The sequence below is a fragment of the Elgaria multicarinata genome, chromosome 12 (genome assembly GCF_023053635.1).
Source record: "Elgaria multicarinata webbii isolate HBS135686 ecotype San Diego chromosome 12, rElgMul1.1.pri, whole genome shotgun sequence".
NCBI lineage: Eukaryota > Metazoa > Chordata > Lepidosauria > Squamata > Anguidae > Elgaria > Elgaria multicarinata.
The window spans coordinates 28,872,766-28,895,141 of NC_086182.1; the positions used below are offsets into that span (position 1 = coordinate 28,872,766).

General features: G+C 47.4%; 1 protein-coding gene across 1 annotated transcript in view; it reads right to left on the reverse strand.

Moving 5' to 3' along the window:
* Positions 1-22,376, reverse strand: part of NCAPD3 (non-SMC condensin II complex subunit D3) — a 65,008-nt gene that overhangs the window by 21,881 nt on the left and 20,751 nt on the right. The window contains exons 13-24 of the mRNA XM_063138874.1: positions 21,892-21,969; positions 18,526-18,599; positions 15,488-15,622; positions 14,369-14,589; positions 11,141-11,332; positions 10,945-11,042; positions 10,699-10,814; positions 9,298-9,405; positions 9,000-9,114; positions 8,792-8,899; positions 6,788-7,026; positions 4,418-4,497 (exon numbers count right to left, since the gene is read on the reverse strand). Of these exons, the coding sequence (XP_062994944.1) occupies positions 4,418-4,497; positions 6,788-7,026; positions 8,792-8,899; positions 9,000-9,114; positions 9,298-9,405; positions 10,699-10,814; positions 10,945-11,042; positions 11,141-11,332; positions 14,369-14,589; positions 15,488-15,622; positions 18,526-18,599; positions 21,892-21,969 (1,564 nt within the window). The remainder of the gene's footprint in view (positions 1-4,417; positions 4,498-6,787; positions 7,027-8,791; positions 8,900-8,999; positions 9,115-9,297; positions 9,406-10,698; positions 10,815-10,944; positions 11,043-11,140; positions 11,333-14,368; positions 14,590-15,487; positions 15,623-18,525; positions 18,600-21,891; positions 21,970-22,376) is intronic.

Sequence of the window (22,376 nt, forward strand, 5' to 3'; positions counted from 1 at the left end):
TGGTGATGGTGGTGGAAGAGATATAATCCAACGTACACTATCACAGTCACCAACTATGTGTCTTTTGCTATGATTATTCATGCTAAGTACGTCCTTTTAGTCAAGAGGACCAATAAACAGCCTTCTGAACGAAAGAAGTGCACGTTGTAATTAAAGTCCTATGAAGTGACCCTTAACTCACAGCCCATTGAGTAAGCAACTCAATCCTAAAACGAGCCTTACAACAACTTAATCTTGTAACCTTAGTTTGGAAGGCTCTGGACGCAACTTCTGCAATCCCCGTACTGATGCGGTATCTGGGCACAACGAGGGATGAAATCCTGGACCGATATATGTCCAAAAGGAACGAGCACACAGTGCCCTCCATGTATGCAAAACATCCCTTTTTTAAGCAGCAGAAAGGAGGGAAGGGGGAGAGAGAAATCCCCTGAGGATACTGTTAAACCCATTTCGTCAAACCAATCCTGCAGATTTTATCCCCACATAAGCAGGGTATCCAAATGAAGAAAATCTGCAAGAAACTGTTAAGGATCTGATTGATGGCAGGGATTTCAGACGAGAGAGAGAGAGAAGGCAATGTGGATCAACAGTAGCTCACACAGATGTGCCGTGAATTGCAGCTTATGCTGTGATTAATGCCTGGGATAGGACGGTCACAGAACACATGGCGAGTTTGAGATCTTAACAAAGGTCTAGAAAACTTTGGCACTGTTTCATCAGCTAGAACAGTGGTTCCCAAAGTGGGCGGTACTGCCCCCTTGGAGGTGGTGGGATTGCATAGGGGGGTGCTAAGAGGCAAAGGGGCGGCAGGAGGGGGTGCTCGAGGTGGTCTTTTCCGAGAAGCGCCTCTCCGGAAGGTCTTAAAACCCAGGGACATTTTTATGGGAGAAGGTAGTTTGGTCCCAAGCTATATAGGGGAAGAATCCACACATGTATTAAGACCAATTCACTTCAGAATCCAATATAAACTTCTCCTACTGACCTTCAAAGCTCTTCACTGCCTAGCTCCTGCCTATCTCTCCTCTCTCATCTCACACTATCGCCCCGCTCGGGCTCTCCGCTCCTCTGATGCCATGCTTCTCGCCTGCCCAAGGACCTCCACTTCCCTTACTCGGCTTCGTCCTTTTTCTTCTGCTGCCCCTTACGCCTGGAACGCTCTTCCAGAACACTTGAGAACTACAAACTCAATCACTGCTTTTAAGACTCAGCTCAAAACTTTTCTTTTCCCTATAGCCTTCAAATATTGAGTTTGTTCTGACTCTACACTGTTGGTTTTGCCCTACCCTGTGCCTGTTTACACTTCCCTGTGCCTGTTTGCATTCTCCTTCCCTCTTTATTGTTTACTACAACTTATTAGATTGTAAGCCTATGCGGCAGGGTCTTGCTATTTACTGTGTTATCTGTACAGCACCATGTACATTGATGGTGCTATATAAATAAATAATAATAATAATAATAATAATAATAATAATAATAATTTAAGAAGAGTCCTTTTAACGGTGAATTGAAATGTTTCAAAAGCACCAAAACACTAATGAAGAGACATGCCCTGCTTGGTGTGCCCCGCCATGCCGGCTGCAAAACAGAGGCGTTCGCTCTCTTTTCCCTCCCTCTCTCGGCAAGCCTGTGGCGGGTGCTTCAGATTTTGAATAAATATTCAATTAATTGTTACTGTTTTGAATTTTATTGCTATTATCTTCCTTAGTGAGTCATTGAAAACCGCTATTCTGAATAATGATTTTTATAGTGTAGGGTAGGGGGAAGTGGGCATGAGTTTGTGGAACCAAAGGTGCAGTTAGCTGAAAAAGTTTGGGAACCACTGAGCTAGAACAAGGACCGCCATGCCCCACTGGCGGAATCCTCTTCATAGGAAAAACTGGAGGTCCTGGAGACAACCCCCACAGAGAAGCAGCTCGTGTCAGGAGGCTAGGAGGAGCCAGGGCCCTTAGGCGAGATGGCCAGGAGTCTATTCTTGCAAGAGTAGAGGATCCCTGCCTCCAAGATGGAGGCTGAGTGACCACCTAGCCCACCAACATCTCAAGAGGGAAGCCGGAACAATCACTGCACCTGGTTAAAGAGGACTACTTCCCAATAGGGTCCTCCTCCTGAGGATTTCTTCCAGAAGTCTTTCTGACCAATTAAAAAGGTGTTCATATTAAGCAGGCACCACATATTTTAAAAATAATTCGCACTTATAGAAACCTTAGAAGACGCGTTCTCTTTTCACGTCTTCTCAGTGGATGTCAGCTATAACGCATCTATACAGGATCCAGAAACTAAGGAAGTCTTTTGCTTTCTGCTCCAGAACTACTGTTTTTTTACTGACATGCAAATTTAATTGATTGACTAATTTTTCTTTCATCCAGGGCATCCCCAGCGTAAATAAATTGGCAAGTACCCAAGTATTTTGCACAGACAATTATTTTGTGCCTAGAAAAAAAAAAACTTGCAAGTAGGATGAAGCAATTCCCCCACCTGCTGGAGAAGCCTAGGAAAATATTATCCCAACTCCAGGCCTTGTGAAGAAAGCAAAGCGAAGGTGCCCCTGTTCTAAACACCATCGTTTTAGGGCATCCTCTAGGAGCTGGTTCCAATCTCATGTTTTATTTTTATTTATTTTATTATTACATTTCTATTCCGCCTTTTTGCCTCCAAGGAACTCAAGGCGGCGTACATAACCCTCCTCCTCCTCTCCAGGTTATCCTCACAACAACAACCCTGCGAGGTAGGTTGGGCTGAGAGTCTGTGACCGGCCCAAAGTCACCCAGTGGGTTTCAACTGACTAGAACCCGGATCTCCCGACTCCCAGTCTGACACCTTAGCCACTACACCACACTGTTTTCCTTCGTGGGAATGTCTTTGGGATTCATCTCAAGGAAATGCACACGGAGAAAGGGTTAACAGTTGTAACTGAAAATCCCTGCAGACTTTCCAGGGAAACTACACCCTCACCAGCTGCTGCATTTTTCGCACAAGCCTCTCCAAAAGCATTTCGGTCAAAGTACATAGCAGGAGGCTCTTTAGAGATGTGCTCCCAACACAGAGAACACCCCATCCACCCCACCAAAAATTCTAGTTCTCCAGAATTCGTCAAGCTAGATGTTGAACAAAACTCTCAGCTGGCGAAAGAGGAAAAAAGCTGAATGTAGTGCAGTTGCTCCCAAGTCTGCAACTGATCAAAATGGCATCCCCACCTCCCAAGCTATACTGATGAAATAAAGAACGTTTGGGGTAACTAGCAGTGGATTTTTTTGCATAAGGATTGTAAGCTCTATTCAATTCTGGTACTCAAAACTAGGGTTTGTCCAGATTTTGTGAAATCTGTCCCATGTATGTTTCGTGGATTGTGCTGTGCCTGTTCACGGACCGATGCGAATTCCCCCCTTCCTCCGTTATTGGGGAAAATACATAAATTCCTTAAGGAAGTTTGCAACAATTTACATTAATTTGTTAGTACATAATATTTAGGATATTGTCCCCCATTCCATTCAACTTGGGTCCAGCTCCAGCTGAGAGCCCCCTCCCTCCTGCTGTCAACTGTCTCTGGAGAGGCCACCAGTGAGGGAGGAAGCAGCAGCCAGGCACCTCTTCACCTTGCCTGGGTCCAGCTCCAGCTGAGAGCCCCCTCCCCCCTGCAGTCAACTGTCTCTGGAGAGGCCACCAGTGAGGGAGGAAGCAGCAGCCAGGCACCTCTCCATCATGCCTGGGTCCAGCTCCAGCTGAGAGCCCCCTCCCCCCTGCTGTCAACTGTCTCTGGAGAGGCCACCAGTGAGGGAGGAAGCAGCAGCCAGGCACCTCTCCATCATGCCTGGGTCCAGCTCCAGCTGAGAGCCCCCTCCCCCCTGCTGTCAACTGTCTCTGCAGAGGCCTCCAATGAGGAAGGAAGCAGCAGCCAGGCACCTCTCCACCGTGCCTGGGTCCAGCTCCAGCTCAGAGCCCCCTCCCTCCTGCTGTCAACTGTAACTGCTGAACTTTGCAATTAAGACTGTAGTGCCTGAATTTGCTTTCCTTTCCCCCCTCCTCCTCCTCCCTCCCAATCCCCTTTCCTTTTGTGTCATGTCTTTTAGATTGTAAGCCTGTGGGCAGGGACTGTCAAGAAATACTTTTGTAAGCCGCCGTGAGAGCCTTTTTTGGCTGAATGGCGGCATAAAAATCCTTAAATAAATAAATAAATAAATAAAAACTTTTCCCCACATATATTTTCCAGCATGGCATATGTCTCAGGAGAAACGTGCATATTTTCCTGTGAATAAATTTTCATAAGTTTCAGGAAAGTAAATATCCAGATTCCACAGGTCTGATTCTTAGAAATCCGAAGTCTATCTCAAGCTTCTCCTGCATCTTTACTCAAAACACACTTCTGGTTTCAGCAGAACACGGAACTGCTGCCGAGCTCTACCCATGGCCTGTTCTTTACCTGGCAATGTCCTCGTTCGGGTCCACCAGAACACTGACAAATCTGAAGAAGAGGGATCCTTTCCATTTCACAAATTCTTCCTATCCGAAAACAAAGAGAACGGACATGCTTCAGGTACAACTCAGGACACACAAGGTCACCGCACACAAACAAACACAACAGCATCCACTGCAAATCTTGGACTTGCCCTTCTTGGCAGTTTCTCAAGTTGTGTGTTAGTGTCAGGGGTTCCGCACACACACAAATGAACTGCGTCATGGCAGATCCAAAACCTGCGTTAAGGAAAGCTGAATATGACCCACCCGCTTGCCCACATCCTATGGAATCCCCTGCTTCTGTTGGTCAGGCAGGTGCCAACGTTGTATTCCTTCTGGCGCCTCCTGAAAACGTCGTCCTTTCAGGACGCCTTCCCTTAATCACCAGCCGTGGGTCCCTTTGCATGAGCCTCGTGTGGCGCAGAGCTGTAAAGCAGCAGTTTCTGCAGCCGAAACTCTCCCCACGGCCTGAGTTCGATCCCAGCGGAAGCTGGGTTCAGGCAGCCGGCTCGGGTCGACTCAGCCTTCCATCCTCCCGAGGTCCGTAAAATGAGTACCCAGTTAGCTGGGGGAAAGGGAATCACGGCCGGGGAAGGCAACGGCAAACCATCCCGCTATAAGGCCTGCCAAGAAAACGTCAGCGAAAGCTGGCGTCCCTCCAAGAGTCAGTAATGACTCAGGGCTTGCACGAGAGGGGTCCCTTTGTACTTTGTTTCTTTTAAAAATGTACTTTTTATTCTACTTTATTTTGTCCGCCGCTCCGAAATTCTGAATGAGCGGTGTATAAATATTAAATAAGTAAATAAACCGTAATTTATACTGCAGTTTTTACTTTAGCTAGCCATATTGAGCCCAATTCAAGGTGCCGGTTTAAACCTTACAAAGCCTTACACGGCTTGGGACCACAATATCTGACGGAACGCCTCTCCTGACATGAACCTACCCGAACACGACGTTCAACATCTAAGGTCCTCCTCCGGGTTCCTACTCTGAGAGAGGCTCGGAGGGCGGCGACAAGAGAGAGGGCCTTCTCTGTAGTGGTCCCCCAATTGTGGAACAATCTCCCCGACGAGGCCCGCCTGGCACCGGCATTGCCATCTATCCAGCGCCAGGTCAAGACTTTTCTCTTCTCCCAGGCATTTAGCAATATGTAATGACCGTGGGTCTGTTTTTTTGGCTCATTGTTTTTAAAGTTGTTATAGTGGTTTTAAATGTATGTGTATTTTGCTTGTTTTTGTGGTTTTTAATCTTTGTGTATTGTTTTTAAGTGGTTTTATCTTATGTGAACCCCCCCAGAGAGCTTCGGCTATGGGGCAGTATACAAATGCAATAAATAATAATAAATAATAATAGGGAGGAGCTAAATAGGGCATTGGAAATCATATTCAGCCCACCTTTATCTTCTAAGATTTTACACATTTCTCAAGCATATCTTCATTTTTTTTTTCAGAATACATTTGATCTCACCCTTGGCCCCTTCCCCTATTTAATCTTCACAATCACCTTGTGAAGTTGGTTAAACTGGTAGACTGTGGGCCTGTTCAGACAGCATCCTAAAGCCAAGGTTAGGCCACAAACCTTTTTGCAGCCAGTGGTTAGTGAGTGTGCTTAAACCATGGTTATGTATTTTTATTTATTTTATTTAAGGATTTTTATGCCGCCATTCAGCCAAAAAAGGCTCTCAGGGCGGCTTACAAAAGTATTTCTTGACAGTCCCTGCCCACAGGCTTACAATCTAAAAGACATGGCACAAAAGGAAAGGGGATTGGGAGGGAGGAGGAGGAGGAGGGGGGAAAGGAAAGCAAATTCAGGCACTACAATCTTAGTTGTAAAGTTCAGCAGTTACAGTTGACAGCAGGAGGGAGGGGGCTCTCAGCTGGAGCTGGACCCAGGCACGATGGAGAGGTGCCTGGCTGCTGCTTCCTCCCTCACTGGTGGCCTCTGCAGAGACAGTTGGTAGCAGGAGGGAGGGGGCTCTCAGCTGAAGCTGGACCCAGGCACGATGGAGAGGTGCCTGGCTGCTGCTTCCTCCCTGAAGTAGCCACCATGGTAAGGAATGGTTCACATGACATTCAAGGTGGCAGTAGGGAACTGATGCCACATCTCTCCGAAGTCCTGCACTCGGTTATAGCATCTCTCATTTGACACCATGAGGGCTAGAAAGTTGTATTTTATAAATCAACATGAAATCAGAGATACCCAGGAAACTAAGTTTCCCGATTTTTTTCTTGGATTTTTAAATGGAATTGCACCATACAGCAACGACATCTCGTAGTCGACATCAGAATCAGTGATTCTGGAAGACAGAAGTGACCCTGGTGTCTGATTTACTCACCTGCAAAAGGTTGGTAAGGAGAATGAGCGACTGCTTCCTGATGAAAGGCTCCGGGTCCTTCAAGCACATGGAGACATCCGGGATGTACCTGTCCGCCATGGTGGTGTAGCGGATACAAAGGTCGCACATCACGATGACGACATTGTTGCGGACGGCCACGTCTTTGGACACCTCTAGTTCTCGAGCCAGTGCAGGGATGCATTTCTTCGCCAGGTCCTCGTGCTGCAGGCAAAGCTTACCTGTCACAGAACCAGGAGGGGAGGATCAGGATCGAGAGACCAGGTGGGTCCCCTCGCCGAGGCTGCAGGCGGAGCCAGAGCAAACAAAACCAAGAGAGAAGGAGCAAACCAGAAACAACAGTTCCTCGGGATCGAGCGGCTCAAGACCCAGAGGGAATAAAAAAGGCCGTCTATTTGGGCCACCCACCGCCATTTTGAAAGAGCAGCTAGATGTTCTCATCAAGTGCTCTCACTTTCTGGGGGGGAAAGGATCGACTGCTCCGCTGGGATTTGGACTGCCAACTTACCGTATTTCTTCGATTCTAAGACGCACTTTTCCCCCTAAATAAACAGCTCTAAAAATGGGCTGCGTCTTACAATCGAAGAAATACGGTAATAATCGCCTCCAACCCTTCCCCGCACAGCAACGTACATTTGCAAGAGAGATAAAAGGAAGAAAAAAGGGGAGCGGCTTAATCCTTAGCCCCCGCCTCAGAACAATCACAACAAGCAAGCAACGGTTTGTTGGTGTGGGTTTAAGCACACACCACTTCCCGCGTCCTGTGGAGAAAAAGGGTGGTGGTGGTGGTGGTGGGGGAAGACAGCAGCAGCAACCATCTACCGCCCTTTGTGCCCTGCCTGCTCTGTCTCGCCTGCAAATTGCTGTTGCACTGACCTTCCCGGCTCGCCGGAGCCGGCGCGAGACGAGAAGCAAGAGAGCAAAAGCCTGGCGTGAGGCCCCAGCCAAATGGGAGGGGCGCGAACCCTCCGGCAACCCAGAATTGGAGAGAGAGAGAGAGAGAGATCGGATGGGATCGCAAAACAAAACACACACACACACACACACACAAATCCTGTCTAGGTAGAAATAGCGGAGGAGGCCACGTGACGTGGAGCCGCTCTCGCCTCTTTCCAAGAGAGGGGGCGGCAGACGGTCTCGAGCACGTGACGGTCCTCGGACGGCGCCTATTGCTCTGCGCTCCAGCCGCTCTCCCCACCCCGCGTGCAATCGCGCAGGGGCGGGCTCGGCGCTTTTGGGAGAGATTAGCGCGGGGAAATTGGGCTGTATGTTACCGCCCTTTTTCTGTAAGGCTAGAGTAGGAAAGCGGCTGTGAGGAATGCTTAAGGAGGAAGCCAGTTATGTTGGTAAAGGGCGTGTCTTTGTTCGTATTTCTTCGATTCTAAGATGCCCTTTTTCCTCAAATAAACATCTCTAAAAATGGGGTGCATCTTAGAATCGATGGCGTCTTGGAATCGAAGAAATACGGGTATTTAGAAACCTGAAGGCGGAATCACACAGCCAGTTAGTTGTTCTAGCTGGTACCTCCAAGCCAACAGTGAGCAACTTCTTTCTGTCAAAGGCCATGTTCCCTTGCGGGTAATCTGTTTTGGGTGGGGCATGTCAGTGGTAGGCAGAGTCAAAAGTGGGTGGGTCACCCCTTTTTCATGGAACTCCCGTCGAAGGCAGACTTGCCTGACACCTCAATAAATACCCTTTCAATGACAACTTAAGTCTCGGGCCATTCGTTACCCAATCCTGTGGCTGCAGTGCTGTATAATTTGCTGGCTTTTTAAAACGATACTGCCATTTCTATTGTGATTCTTAAGAACTCGATTGCTTTGATCTCGTTGTTAAGGCTCCTCGTGAACCCTGAAAGACGGGAAAGACGGTGTGTGTGCGTGTACTTATTTAAAACAAATTCATATGTGGTATCAATGCAGATTAGGGAAGGAGAAGGAGAAATGGCAGGCGGCAAGGCGTCCTGCCTAAAAGGAGAACTCCTACCGAGCGTGATGAACGCATGTGCTCGGACCACAGAAGGCATCACGGAGCCTCTGAACTGGGACAGTGGCTGAGATGGAGGAAGGTCTTCGTTATCCAGGGGGCTGGGCACTAGGAAACAATGCAGCAGGAGTTAGAACGGGACTCAAAGCAGGCAGGGGACAGCCTCAGTAGAAAACTGAGACAAGCCCAAGGAAGAGGAAGGTCTTACTCTGCTTCATGATGTCAGGACTAGCCAGGATGGACTGTATCAACAAGAAGACACGTTTTTCCACTCGGGCTGGGCACAGCTGGGCAGACTCACCCAAGGTGAAGAGATGCCTCACCTGTCCAAAACAAGTAGTGCCATAATCAAAAAGAGAGCATTGCCAAGGAGGTGCAAAAGAGCATGCGGTACATGTTTCTAGCTCTGTGCCATCCCTGGTTTAGCATGTAGGTTGGACTATTATTATTACAACAACAGAACTTAAGGATTCCAGAATGCTAGCGCTGTGCCTGGCCTTACTTACCAAGATTTCCTCTTGAAGCTGCTCTGTTCCATGCTCTTGGAGGATGATGTTTGAGATGCAGAGCTCACATGTAGATACAATATCTCCAAATACATCGTTCAGCAGCTCCTGGTCAAACACAACCGGTGGGGGGGGGGAGGGAATCACTTGATTTTAACATTTGCGAAGGAAACAGAACATCTCCCCCTGACACCCCTTCCTTCTTCCCCATCTAACACGGAAGTCCCAAAACCAAAAAGCACTTTCAAGGCACCGCACGGAGCATAATCCTGCCCACACGGTCGAAGATGGCAGTTTTTCTTTGCCGTGAAACGAGCAAAGAAACGAGGCTTTTGCCTGAGCATGCAGCTTCTTCATGGAACGAGCCAGCAAAACCAGGAAGCGTCTAATTAAACCATAGTTTCCTCTTTTGTTCAAACTGAAGTTGGAACAAGCCAGGATATTAAGCCAGCTTCAAACTGTGATGTAATATCCTGGTGTGATCTAAAGCCGACAACCACCCTGCTGCCCATTTGTGAACTGTCAATAGCTACTCTTTGTTTCATTATTAGTGATGCCGCTAGATTTCTTAATTATTCAGCTAACTGCTCAAAACCTGTGCATTCGCAATACTCAGCTTTGTAGCAAGCTTAAAAAGGCTGGCATCTGAACTCTTTCCACAAACCAATCATGTTCGAAGAAACAGGCATGTCGGTTCTATACACCTACATATCCTGATCCATATATCTTTCTCCTCCTTATATCAATCGGCCACAGTGAATTAACATTAATTCAAAAGACCATGTGGAAACCAATCAGGAAGGGGTACATCATATGGTGATGCATGAGGTCCTAATGGAATAGATTCCAAACACCTCCCAAGGTGCAGTTTAATACTACACACACACACACACACAGAGAGAGAGAGGGAGAGAGAGAGAGAGAACAGGACCTCAAATTAAAGGAGAACTCTAATCTGAGGTTACACAGATACATTCATTAGTTTCCAAGAAAGTAATGAATGCGTTTGGGGGTCAATCTGACCATCATTATTCATGATCAAAGAACTATCAATAAAAAAGGCTGAGAAGAATCTGCACAGTCAGCCCTGAATGGGTGAGGTTTTCCCCTCCCCTCCTCTCAAATTGCCCATTTCTCTGTGCATTGTGCTCTGTAGAGTAAATGGCACAATAGCAGATCTAGCCCTACACTGAAAGTGGAAAATGGGAACCCAGGTGCAAAGACAAAGGCTGTTTGATGCAGCTGCTGTTTCAAGAAGGGAAGCCACCGTGTGTGTGTGTGTGTGTGTGTGTGTGTGTGTGTGTGTGTGAGAGAGAGAGAGAGAGAGAGAGAGAGAGAGAGAGAGAGACGGGAGGGGGAGAGGTAAATACATAGCTTAGGAGGTGATCTTCTGAACCTCACCAGTGTTTCCTTTGAGTCATCTGTGGAGGCAAAGCAAAGTTTCTGTAAAGTCTCGACAGCTGGGCTGATGGCCTCCAGAGGACACTGGAAGTCCTGCAGCCAAGACTTGATATCACCTGGGGGGAAAAAGAGGCCGAACACGGAGCGTGAGCAGATGCTGGCACTAGAGACGCGGGAGAGAGTTCAAATCCAAAGCAAAGCTGGTTCTGGGAGCGACACCGACAGGGCTTTGAAAGAGGCACTCACCTTTTAACCTGTTTTGGATGCTGCTAGGCAGGTGCTTTGCAATGCTCCCGATCACACACAGGACGTGCACCGTGGTCTCCAAGCTGGCTTCGTGCTGCCTGGAAAACCCGGAGGAAGATGTTTAGTTCAAAGTCAGCTAAAGAGGAAAATCCTTCTCCCCTGAAGGACACAGTGGCTGCACAGTGGTCTCACTCACCTGCCAATACTGTCCCAGGCTTCAATTATTTTCGAGTAGTCCAGCTTGGGCGATGAGCCGGACACCTTTGCCAGCAGCATCCAAGCGGGCCCAGCCCGCTCCGTTTCCGTGTGGGAGACGACGTTATTAACAAACGAAGAGGAGAATCTGCCCTTCTTGGACAAGACGTGGAAAGCTTTGTTCAAGTACCGGCTGAAAGAGAGGACAAAAGAAAGAGACCTTAAATACCGTCAACCAGGATGCCAAACTTGCCATTTGAGTTAAACATCCTGCGTCATGTGCAACGTGGATCAAGGAGGCAATTCCTATCAATTAACTTTAGACTGCTTCAGTTCTCGCTGGTCACCAAAAAATCCAGCGTAAAGTAAGCTGAAAATCACTCCCACCTGATGCTCCATCAAAGAGCTTAGAGGAACATACACAGGACTTACATACTAGCCTCACAACAACCTTGTGAGAGGTAAGCTAGGCTGGGAAACACTGACCGGCCCAGGGGAAAGCCAATGAGGTTTTGTTATGGGTGAACTCAGAATTCTGGCTAGCCTTAACTATGGTTTAGGGAAGCAAGCCAGGATCAGAACCTGTATTTTGAAAGTGGTTTGTTTCCGTAAACCTTAGTTAATGCCAAACAGTTTCTCCGGGTTTGAACTAACTGTGGCTAGTTGAAATCGTAAGCAAAAGTTTCCATCGGCTCATGGAAGCACCCGAGAACTAGAGGAGAATTCATAAGCCGTCAACTCTGGCTTACCATTGCATCCAAACTCAGCCAATAGCTCTCGTTGTACATAACGTTTAAGCCTGCATAGTGTTTGAAACACTTCAGATTATTGGTTTGCCAATTCTTACAATAACCACGTACTTTAGATTAATATCATTATAATCTCACACACAGGTTAAGAGATAGCAATTTGGGTGCCCTCTAGATGTTTTGGACTACAATTCCCATAACCCCAACCATTGTCCATGCTAACTGGGTTGATGGAAGTTGTAGTCCAAAACTTCTAGAGGGTGCTAGGTTAGAGAAGGCTGGGCGAATCTTTAAATCAAGCCTAAATCAGCTTCTTATAACTGAGCTAAGACTGAACCAGGGTCTTCTTAGCTCACACTTTACTATACCAAACCTGATGCTAATTGCAGACAAACTACAGTTTGTTTTAACTATGGTTTACAAAAACAAACCAAGTTCAAACTTCAGTTTATGAAACTGGCATGCTTCACTTAATCATTGTTAAGTTTAACTGCAGTTTAGGGTTCAGACGGAGCACTAAACTGTGGTTAATCGAAAATAGAAGCAAAAGCTGTTCGGACCTTCTCTTTGTGGCTCCTTTGGACTGAACAAATCCAAGGCTCACCCAGGCTTGTTCCTACAGCTAAAGTTTATCATTATGCCTTAACACTCATTCCGTCTGTTTGGTTCCTGCATAGCAACAACGCCAAGCCTGCAGTTCAGGTTATCAGAAAACTTTACAAAGGCAGATTTGTAGACCTAGGAACTGAAGATAAAATTGAATTTAACTCAGCAAAACTTTCCGACAGCTCTCTACGCAATCCCCAGATGACAAAGATTTTGGTGGATGAGGAAGTGTCTGAGAATCTGGGTTTTACCCTTCATCTTGGCCAAATACAGAGGCGTTTCGGAGATCCAGCAGGCCCACATGGAAACGCCAAGTTCACTGTCCGAGGGCCAAAATTAGGATCATGACGGTATTGCAGATCGTAACGCAGCCTGATCAACAGCCCAGAGTTCTATTTCAGAAATTGTTACACTCTATTGCCGGATAAAACATATGTTGCTTTTAATCAACATTATGTGCTCTTGTCATTCTAGAAGCATCACTTCATTCCTTTTGCTGCTTCCTACACAGATTAGACGCTCTTAGTCACAGACAAGAAACATATTGCACACCAGAATTAAGAGACAAACGTGTTATTCTCAAAGAATGACAGAGGGGTGCTGCTCTCACTTACATGCTTCTAATTAGCATTCAACAATCTTCGCCCTTTAAAAAGCAACGGGCTACACTAAAAGATAGGAAATAGCAGGGCCAGTGGTTCCCATCTGGCCACTATTGTAGGCCCAGATCTCAGTGCCCTCTCCCTTATCATCAGGGGTCCATACATTTCGGCTGTCTGTAGTAATTAATCAGAAATTTGCGGTTGCCAGGATCCTACCCCCTTTTCAGGGCACAGCAACTTGTCTCCTGCTGGGCTTCTGAAACTCGGTGCATGAACAGGATAGCTTCCCAGGTCTGCAATCACACTGTACCAAAATAAATCCCAAACCCTTCTGTCTCTATCTTTGCAGCTGGAGAGTGGGGTGGAAATCGTGCTCACGACGGCACTGTGCTTTCATGCTGGCTCCACCCCGTAGCTCAGCGGCATATTTTGCATGCAAAAGTTCCCAGATTCGATCCTCGGCTTGTCACGATTTCCTCCTTGACTCAAACTCCTTTTTTAGAAACTTGAAAGGAAAGGAACCTCTTGTGCAAGCACTTGAGTCATTACTGACTCCTAGAGGGACGCCAGCTTTTGCTGACGTTTTCTTGGCAGACTTTGTAGTGGGGTGGTTTGCCATTGCCTTCCCCAGTCACAGTTACCTTTCCCCCAGCTAGCTGGGGACTCATTTTACCGACCTCGGAAGGATGGAAGGCTGAGGCGACCTGAGCCGGCTCTGAGAACCAGCTTCCGCTGGGATCGAACTCAGGCCGTGGGGAGAGTTTCAGCTGCAGTAACTGTCGCTTACTACTCTGCACCACACGAGGCTTAGAAACTTGACTTTAGGGGGAAAAAAGCCATACTTTGTAGGAATCTGTATTTCAATCATTCTACATTTTCCTTTTATGTAAACAACCCAGGGATTTTCTACTAAAGGGTGGTATAGACACTTCTGTTAAATAAAATAAATCCTGCACACCCAGAAAGATGCTGTGCTTTTTCCTCTTTCTAACATGGAAACACAGCATTCAAGGAACAGACTCCCAATAATCAAAGGCTGGACATTTACAGAGGATCATGTGCCAAGAGCAACAGCAGGATCTGACATGTTTTAATTCGATAACGATTTAATATGGTTTTAGCTGCGTATAGAATTTAATGTTTTACACTGCCCTGATTTTATCCGCACGCCAGGCAGGATACAAATGTTTTAGTAAGTATAAATACATGTGAATAGCTGGGTGCAGGATTACAGACACAGCCCTGCACATGCTCAGGTGCTACATACCCTACCTTAGCTCTTGACACTCCTTTGTGAGCAACGTGAGAAGGTCCCAGGCCAGTGCTTGGCTTTCGTCCCGAGGGCTGAATTTGTTACAGTGCTTCACAGGCTGCAGCAAGAGGTGGTCAAGGCAGTCCAAGGCTTTCTCCTGCACTGAGTTCTCGCAGTCCATGACAACAGGGATGACGCCCGTCAGCCAGGCCTTCTGGATTAGGACGTTGTATGGCTGAGACTGAAAGGAGACGAGACATCTTGAGAAGCCAGCTGAAGGCAGCAGTACCAGTGATTCCCATTTCGCGGGCAGAACGACACTACTGGCTCCAAGCCCAACATACAGCATACATAAAAACTGAATTTATTAGGTGCATTTGGAGAAACAGAAAAGCCTGCACTGCAAGAGACATGCCAAAGCTTTCCATTCTTTAAGAGAAGAGCCACACGGGTGAGCTTTTATTTTTGTAAAAGGCAAGTTTCTAGCCGTTGTGGCTGCGCAAAGAGGTGCTTGGAGTGTGGGGGCTGAAATTTCAGAACCCGGAGAGATGGCAAAATAAGGTTTCCCAAGGTTGGGGATGGAGCCTCACTTTCCTGGAAGACTCCTTGCCCCCCTCCCCATGAACAGCAAGGAAAGGAAAGGAACCTCTCGTGCAAGCACTGAGTCATTACTGACTCTTGGAGGGATGCCAGCTTTCGCTGATGTTTTCTTGGCAGGCCTTATAGCGGGGTGGTTTGCCGTTGCCTTCCCCGGCCGTGATTCCCTTTCCTCCAGCTAACTGGGTACTCATTTTACCGACCTCGGGAGGATGGAAGGCTGAGTCGACCCGAGCCGGCTGCCTGAAACCAGCTTCCGCTGGGATCGAACTCAGGCCATAGGGAGAGTTTCAGCTGCAGAAACTGCTACTTTACTTCTCTGCGCCACACGAGGCTCAGCAAAGCACACAATAAAGTAGGCAAAAGAATAACGGCAGACTGAATTAGGGAAAGTTATGCACATTAACTCAGGGCTGCGTAATTCCAACGTATCAGTGCAGAACGTGCTCAGGTGCTGAATTCTACAGATTTCAGGTGCGTGTGGCCACGGTCTAGTTTCAGACCCACCCATGCCTAGGAGCAGTGACAACGCGTGGGCTCACCAGTAAGAGATCCGTAATGGACTGCAGGGCTTGCTTCCTCACAGAGACGGCAGGATCCCGACAGCGATCCTGAAGCGTGGCCAAGTCTTCCGGGGTGCACGGAATCACATGATGCTTCAAGATGCTCATCAATACCTAGACGTCAGATAAGCCGTGCGTCAAACACACAGGAAAACACGGTCATGCAAGGGAGGTTCATACACATCTGGCGAAAAGCCGATCCACAACAGCTGCTTTCAATTGGGGGTAAAAAAAAATAGTGAGCTTTGACTGAAGCGAACTTTGGAAAAGAACAAGATGTGACCGACAAAGGAAACAGAGAAGGATCTGCGTATTTTGCGACAACTCTTGGATTAGAAAGGACATTTCTACAAAATAGTGCAAGACTCATTTTGAATTAAGGCCTTGTCTCTTATTGGATGTGCTTTCCTCTGTCTCCATTGGTCTGATCCCCTCCCTCCCCCATATACACATGCTGCTCAGAACATCTGGATCATCACAACAACTTGTTTTAGAGCTGTAGCATTGGGACACAATCTCCCATCATGGTGAGCACTAGGGCAGCCTTCCTCAACCTGGGGAGCTCCAGATGTGTTGGACTACAACTCCCAGAATGCCCCAGCCAGCTGGCTGGGGCATTCTGGGAGATGCAGTCCAACACATGGAGCGCCCCAGGTTGAGGAAGGCTGCACTAGGGGTGGTGATGGAAGGAGGCGTGATGGAAGGCCTGTCGGGAGAGATTTGTCAACTCAATAGCCTTTTCGAACTCAAGGAGGCTAAAAAGACTGATCTCTTCCTGCAGGCCTACCCAGTTGAAAGGAAAAGAAAGGAACCTCTCGTGCAAGCACTGAATCATTGTTGACTCTTGGAGGGACACCAGCTTTCGCTAACGTTTTCTTGGCAGGCCTTATAGCGGGGTGGTTTGCCGTTGCCTCAGGCCATTATTACCTTTCCCCCAGCTAACTGGGTAATCATTTTACCGACCTCGGGAGGATGGAAGGCTGAGTCGACCAGAGCTGGCTACCTGAAACCAGCTTCCGCTGGGATCGAACTCAGGCCGTAGGGGGAGTTTCAGCTGCAGAAACTGCTGCTTTACCACTCTGCGCCACACGAGGCTTAAGGTATTTGACTGTTATTTTAATATTCTATCAGTTTTATACGTTTTCAATCAATTTTATTCCCATTTTATGGTATTTGTATCCAATGTTTTTCCACGCAATGATCCAGAGGGAAAGTCAGGTAATAAATAATAATAATAATAATAATAATAATAATTATTATTATTATTATTATTGGGCAACTTGAGCTCCAAATTCCACAGCCATCATGCCAGTGGCCTCCCTTTCCCCCAGATGCCGGCCACCCTGCACGGACGGTGGGCTGCACCAAGTTGATTCTTCCGACGGTGTAAATTACAGACAGCAACAACGTTCAGCACAACCGGCGTTTCCGCAGCCTCTGCATTTAAATGCGCGCCAATTCGTTACCCTGCCACACAAACCCATTACGCCACTATAAATATTCTAAACATGAGGGTTTAAATGTTAAAAAGTGATTTATTCAGGCTTACATATTTCATTACCTAGTAATAAATCTCTCAACAGGAGATCAAGTATTCGCCCTAGTTAAGGCCACTTTTCGTAGTCATTTATCATTCGATGTCGTTTCCAGGGACAGGAACTCTCTCTCATAGCCATTATCGGTACCAATCTGGGATAATTTGGTTTACATAGACGTATAGCCCACCCAAGCCCAATGGCCCCAGAAATACATTTACAGTTTCAAAGATGGGGCCCAGAGAAGAGACCGTAGCTCAGTGTTAAGAGCACCGGCTTTTCATGGAAGAGGACGCAGGTTCAATTCCAAGTGGCAGCAGACGGGAATGACCAGGGCTCTTTATGTATTTATTGCATTTATATCCCACTTTATCGTGTGGCGCAGATCAGTAAAGCAGCAGTTTCTGCAGCTGAAACTCTCCCCACGGCCTGAGTTCGATCCCAGCGGAAGCTGGTTCTCAGGCAGTCGACTCAGCCTTCCATCCTCCTGAGGTCGGTAAAATGAGCACCCAGTTAGCTGGGGGAAAGGTAATCACGGCCGGGGAAGGCAACGGCAAACCACCCCGCTATAAGGCTTGCCAAGAAAACGTTAGCGAAAGCTGGCGTCCCTCCAAGAGTCAGTAATGACTTAGTGTTTGCATGAGAGGTTCCTTTCCCTTCCCTTTATCCTCCAAGGAACCCAAGGTGGCATACATAACCCTCCTCCTCTCCATTTTATCCACACAACCACCACTCTGTGAGAGTCTGTGACTGGCCCAAAGTCACCCAGTGAGCTTCCATGGCTGAGTAGGGACTAGAACGCTGATCTCCTGACTCCCAGTCAAACACTTTAGCCACTACACTGCATTGGCTTCAACAATTACACGCGTCACACTCGCCATGGTAACCATGACACTGTCCTCTGGGGACAAGCCTTTCTCCGACTTTGAAGCCGCAGGACTCTGAAGGGCTGCTGCCAGTCACGGTTGACAGTACTGCGGTAAGTGGGCCAAGGGTACGACGCAGCGTAAAGCAGCTTTTCTAACATTCAGAAATTTTTCTCAATTATTGGGACCCGCAACGAAATGTTGCAGCGTGCAGCGCTCACGTTCGGTGTTTCAGCCACGCCATCTCCAGGGACACTCTAAATTTCCTTCCTCCAGCAGACACCCAGCTGTCTGTGGTCACTAAGCAAGCTCAGACCTCATTGAGGGGCATTTTGTGTGTGTGTGTGTGTGTGTGTGTGTGTGTGTGTGTGGTGTTTTTCCCTAATTTTCAATTTTTTTTTTTGCACTTTTGCAAAACTTGGGATTCTTGTTTCTACAGGCTACAGTCCTGTCACTTGAAATCGCTAGAAGTTGCCGTTCGAAAGACTGTTAATATGAAGCACGTAGCATCCGGGGAATTCTTACACATCCCTTTTCGATTTATTGCACAGATGGCTACTTTTAAAAGAACAGCCTCTGTCAGCGTTGGGAGCACCCAAGGGAGCGAGGGACGTACCTGAAGAGCCGATTTCCTAACGTTTGTCTTCTCGTCTCCAGCTCTCAGCCTCAACATGGTCATGATCTCCTTTCCTGTTGGAGCAAGCAGGAAAGAAGTAAGGAAGAGCATCCTGGAACGGTCTTATGCTCAGCAGAACACCGCGAGAATTTAGCATTTTGCTTAAGAGCATTTCAAGCAATGAAAGCGCCCTGCATTCATTGGCTGGTCTTTGTGTGTCACTTTAAGCCAGGAACCTCGGCTTGTTAAAACCACCGTGGTGTCGTAATGGCGATCTGGAATGAAGACCAGATGCTGGACAGCGCCAGCAGGAAAGGACTCGCACCCTTCAAGCCTTGGACGTGGGCTGGCCACTCTGCGAAAGAGGATGCTGGATTAGGGGGAAAGAAAGGAAAGGAAAGGAACCTCCCGTGCAAAGCACTTGTCATTGCTGACTCCTAGAGGGACGCCTGCTTTCGCTGACATTTTCTTGGCAGGCCTTATAGTGGGGTGGTTCGCCGTTGCCTTCCCCGGCTGTGATTACCTTTCCCCCAGCTAACTGGGTACTCATTTTACCGACCTCAGGAGGATGGAAGGCTGAGTCGACCTGAGCCGGCTGCCTGAAACCAGCTTCCGCTGGAATCGAACTCAGGCCGTGGGGAGAGTTTCGGCTGCAGAAACTGCTGCTTTACCGCTCTGCGCCACACGAGGCTCTGGATTAGAGGGGCCTTTGTTTATTATTAATTATATTATAATTCTTATATTTATTTGGATCCCGCTTTTTGCCCAGTACTGGGCCTCATGGCGGCCTTACAAACTTTAAAACATATACATTTAAAAACCTATGAAAAGAAATATACAGAAGTTAAAAACATTAAGTATATTACAATATTAAAACATAATGGCTTTTAATGGTTTGAGGGTGAACAACCATTAATGGAATTAATGGAATCGTTTTAATGTGGGTTGAGGGTTTCAATGGAATTGTTTTATGTTATTGTAAAGCACCTCGATGCCAGAAATGGTAAGGCGGCGCTATAAAAATGCTTTAAATAAATAAATAAATAAAACATTTAAAATACGCAACAAATTTACAAGTCCTTAGCGTAGACGGAGGCCCAGATCATTCGCCAAAGGCCTGCCGGAACAAAGAAGTTTTTGCCTGCTTCTGCAAGCCCATCAAGGAGGGAGCCAGTCTAGTTTGCCAGGGAAGAGAGTTCCAGAGCACCGGAGCAGCCACCGAGAAGGCCCTGTCCCATGTTCCCACCAAGTGCGCCTGTGAAGATGGTGGGAGTGAAAGAAGGGCTTCTCCAGAAGATCTGAAAGCACGGGCAGGCTCATAAGGGAGAACACCGTCTTTCAGATAACCTGGACCCGAGCCATATAAGGCTTTATAGGTCATAACCAGCACTGTTATGATCTAGCACGGTTCCTCCTATGGACCAAGAGCAGGAAAACCATTTTGGTTCAGGAGTGAAATCACCCCCTGACCATTCTGGTGGACTGGCTCTTTGTCCCCCTCCCTTCTCCAAAGCCCCTCCCCTGATGTCACCTGTCCCCATCCTGCTCACTCCCCTTTCTCTGTGCAGAGAGAGAGAGAGAGAGAGGGGGACGGAGAGGGAGAGGCACGGAGAACTCTGCACAGACAAAGCGACTCCACTGACGCTTGCAGGAGCGTTTCTTCCAAGCACCAGCTACATCGGGCACCTCACTCCTGCGCTGTTTGCCATCCCAATTGGGGTGGGATGTAAAGGGAAGAGCTTCAGCCAGCGCTTGCAGGACTTCACACCAGAAAAGTACGCACAAAAGTAGCCTGTATTACTTCCTAGCCGAAGGACTAGCAGTGTCAAAACCTCTGAACGGGTGAGTCACGATGACGAGGCCGAGCGCGCTGCAACCTCTCCTGCTCCGCGGCAGTAGCTTGCTCCGGACCCTCTTGCTTTGCTCCTTCAGATCTGCGTTGGCCTCAGGCTGCATCTCCCCTGCTCGCTTCCTAGGTCAGGAGGTTGGTCGGCTCTTCTATCTTCACAGCTGGTTTTCGCCTCTTTTCCCTCACTCCCCTCCAGCCGGACCCCTTTTGCGCTCCTCCTTGAACTGCCCTTTTCCCATCCTGTCTCTTTTCTTCAAACATACAGCGAAGTGTCCCCCCATCCCCATTTGCGACTCCCTCAGCTCAAACCTTGGTGTTTTATTGGCTGGGGGACACCGTTCTATCTTCAGGGGATTAAACAGTGCTGTAAAAGTAGGTCAGTCACATCACTGCCATATTACAGGTGTGTGTGTGTGTGTGTGTGTGTCAGGGCACGGTGGCAGAAGGGTCAGGACAGAGATACTGGCTTGCTGGAGGCCATTTAATAAATCGGCAGCTGAGGTGAGATTTGAACCTTCCCGGCTCACGGTCTTATTTATAAACCCGTCATGTCACCTTTTCAACCCAAAGTGCCCTCGGCAATGTACATAAAAAGAGATAAAAAAAGCCACTACATTACTTCAGTCATATGTGTGTGTGGCTTTATCATCACCTCCCAACAGAGAACCAAAGTTTTATAACTGGCTGTATTCCACATACCTGCAGGGCTAAAAATCAAGCAGATAGAATCCCGATAACCTCAGTTTCCCCCTTGCTCAACTGCCAGTTTATCGGTGAAATCCTACATGCATATAGACTCCGAAGTAAACGCCACTGACTTGAATAGGACTTACTTCCGAGTATGGGTATAGGATTGTAGCCTAAGAGGGAAAGGAAGCAGCAACAAGGCATCCCTCTATCATGTCTGGATCTGTATGAGGCTATTAGAGGGTGAGGGAAAGGAAGAAGCTGCTGAACTTCAGTACCTGTATTAGTTTTATTTTCCTCCTCCCTCCCAATCCTCTTTCCTTTTGTGTCATGATTTATTTATTTTTTAGATTGTAAGCCTGTGGGCAGAGACTGACTTAAGAAATATTTTTGTAAAGCGCCCCGAGAGCCTTTTTTTTTTTGGCTAAAGGGGGGGGGGAGAGAAAGTGCTATAATAAATAAAAGTAATAAAAATAAGTCTCCCCATCTTCCAACCACCATAGGAACTGAAATCTTCATCAAGGAGCTAGACACCTTTAAGAATTGCCAGATTCTAGAAAGAACTACAACGCCCAAGGTTCTTTATCCACAGGTTAAAAAAATTCCTACAGAGGTGTTTATGCACATGCATGCACACACAATTCCTAAAGAGTGCCTTATGTGTAAGAATGTCCAAATATGTGAACTCTCTCTCTATAAAGCAATCAATATTCTACACAGGGGATTATTTTCTTAATTTTAAAATCAAGAAGTGACAGTATACGTCAAGAAAACCAGGAATGCGAGAACTAGCAAACAAAACAGAAAATCCAGTTATGGGTCCAGCATACCATCAAATTGAGTGATGTCTCGTTTGTCTGTTACTTCGATGGTTTTGAATGTTGGGAAAGTCTTCCGACGAGAGAGACCTTTAAAAAGCAACCGCAATAAAGTCACGTATCACAGATGGCAGACGTTTGCCAAGGTCCCTTCACCCACAGCCACCACAAAAACGGTTGATCTGACAACCCGGAGGGGATCTCAAAGAAGCCCAGGGCGATGCGGCTGCTGGCTGTGTTGTGACATCATAAAGACTGGTGTTGGCCATCACACAGCAGCTGGAGGAAAATACGATGTCATTGAGATGCTATGACACCACAATGGCATGGTATTTTAAGGAATGCAAGAAGCTGAGGCAGCTATGGGGCAGGAGCAGGGAATAAATGTGCAGTGGTGGAGGGAGGATAATCTGTTGACCAGTCTACAGACATAAGAAGAGCCCTGCTGGATCAGACCAAGGGTCCATCTAGTCCAGCACTCTGTTCACACAGTGGCC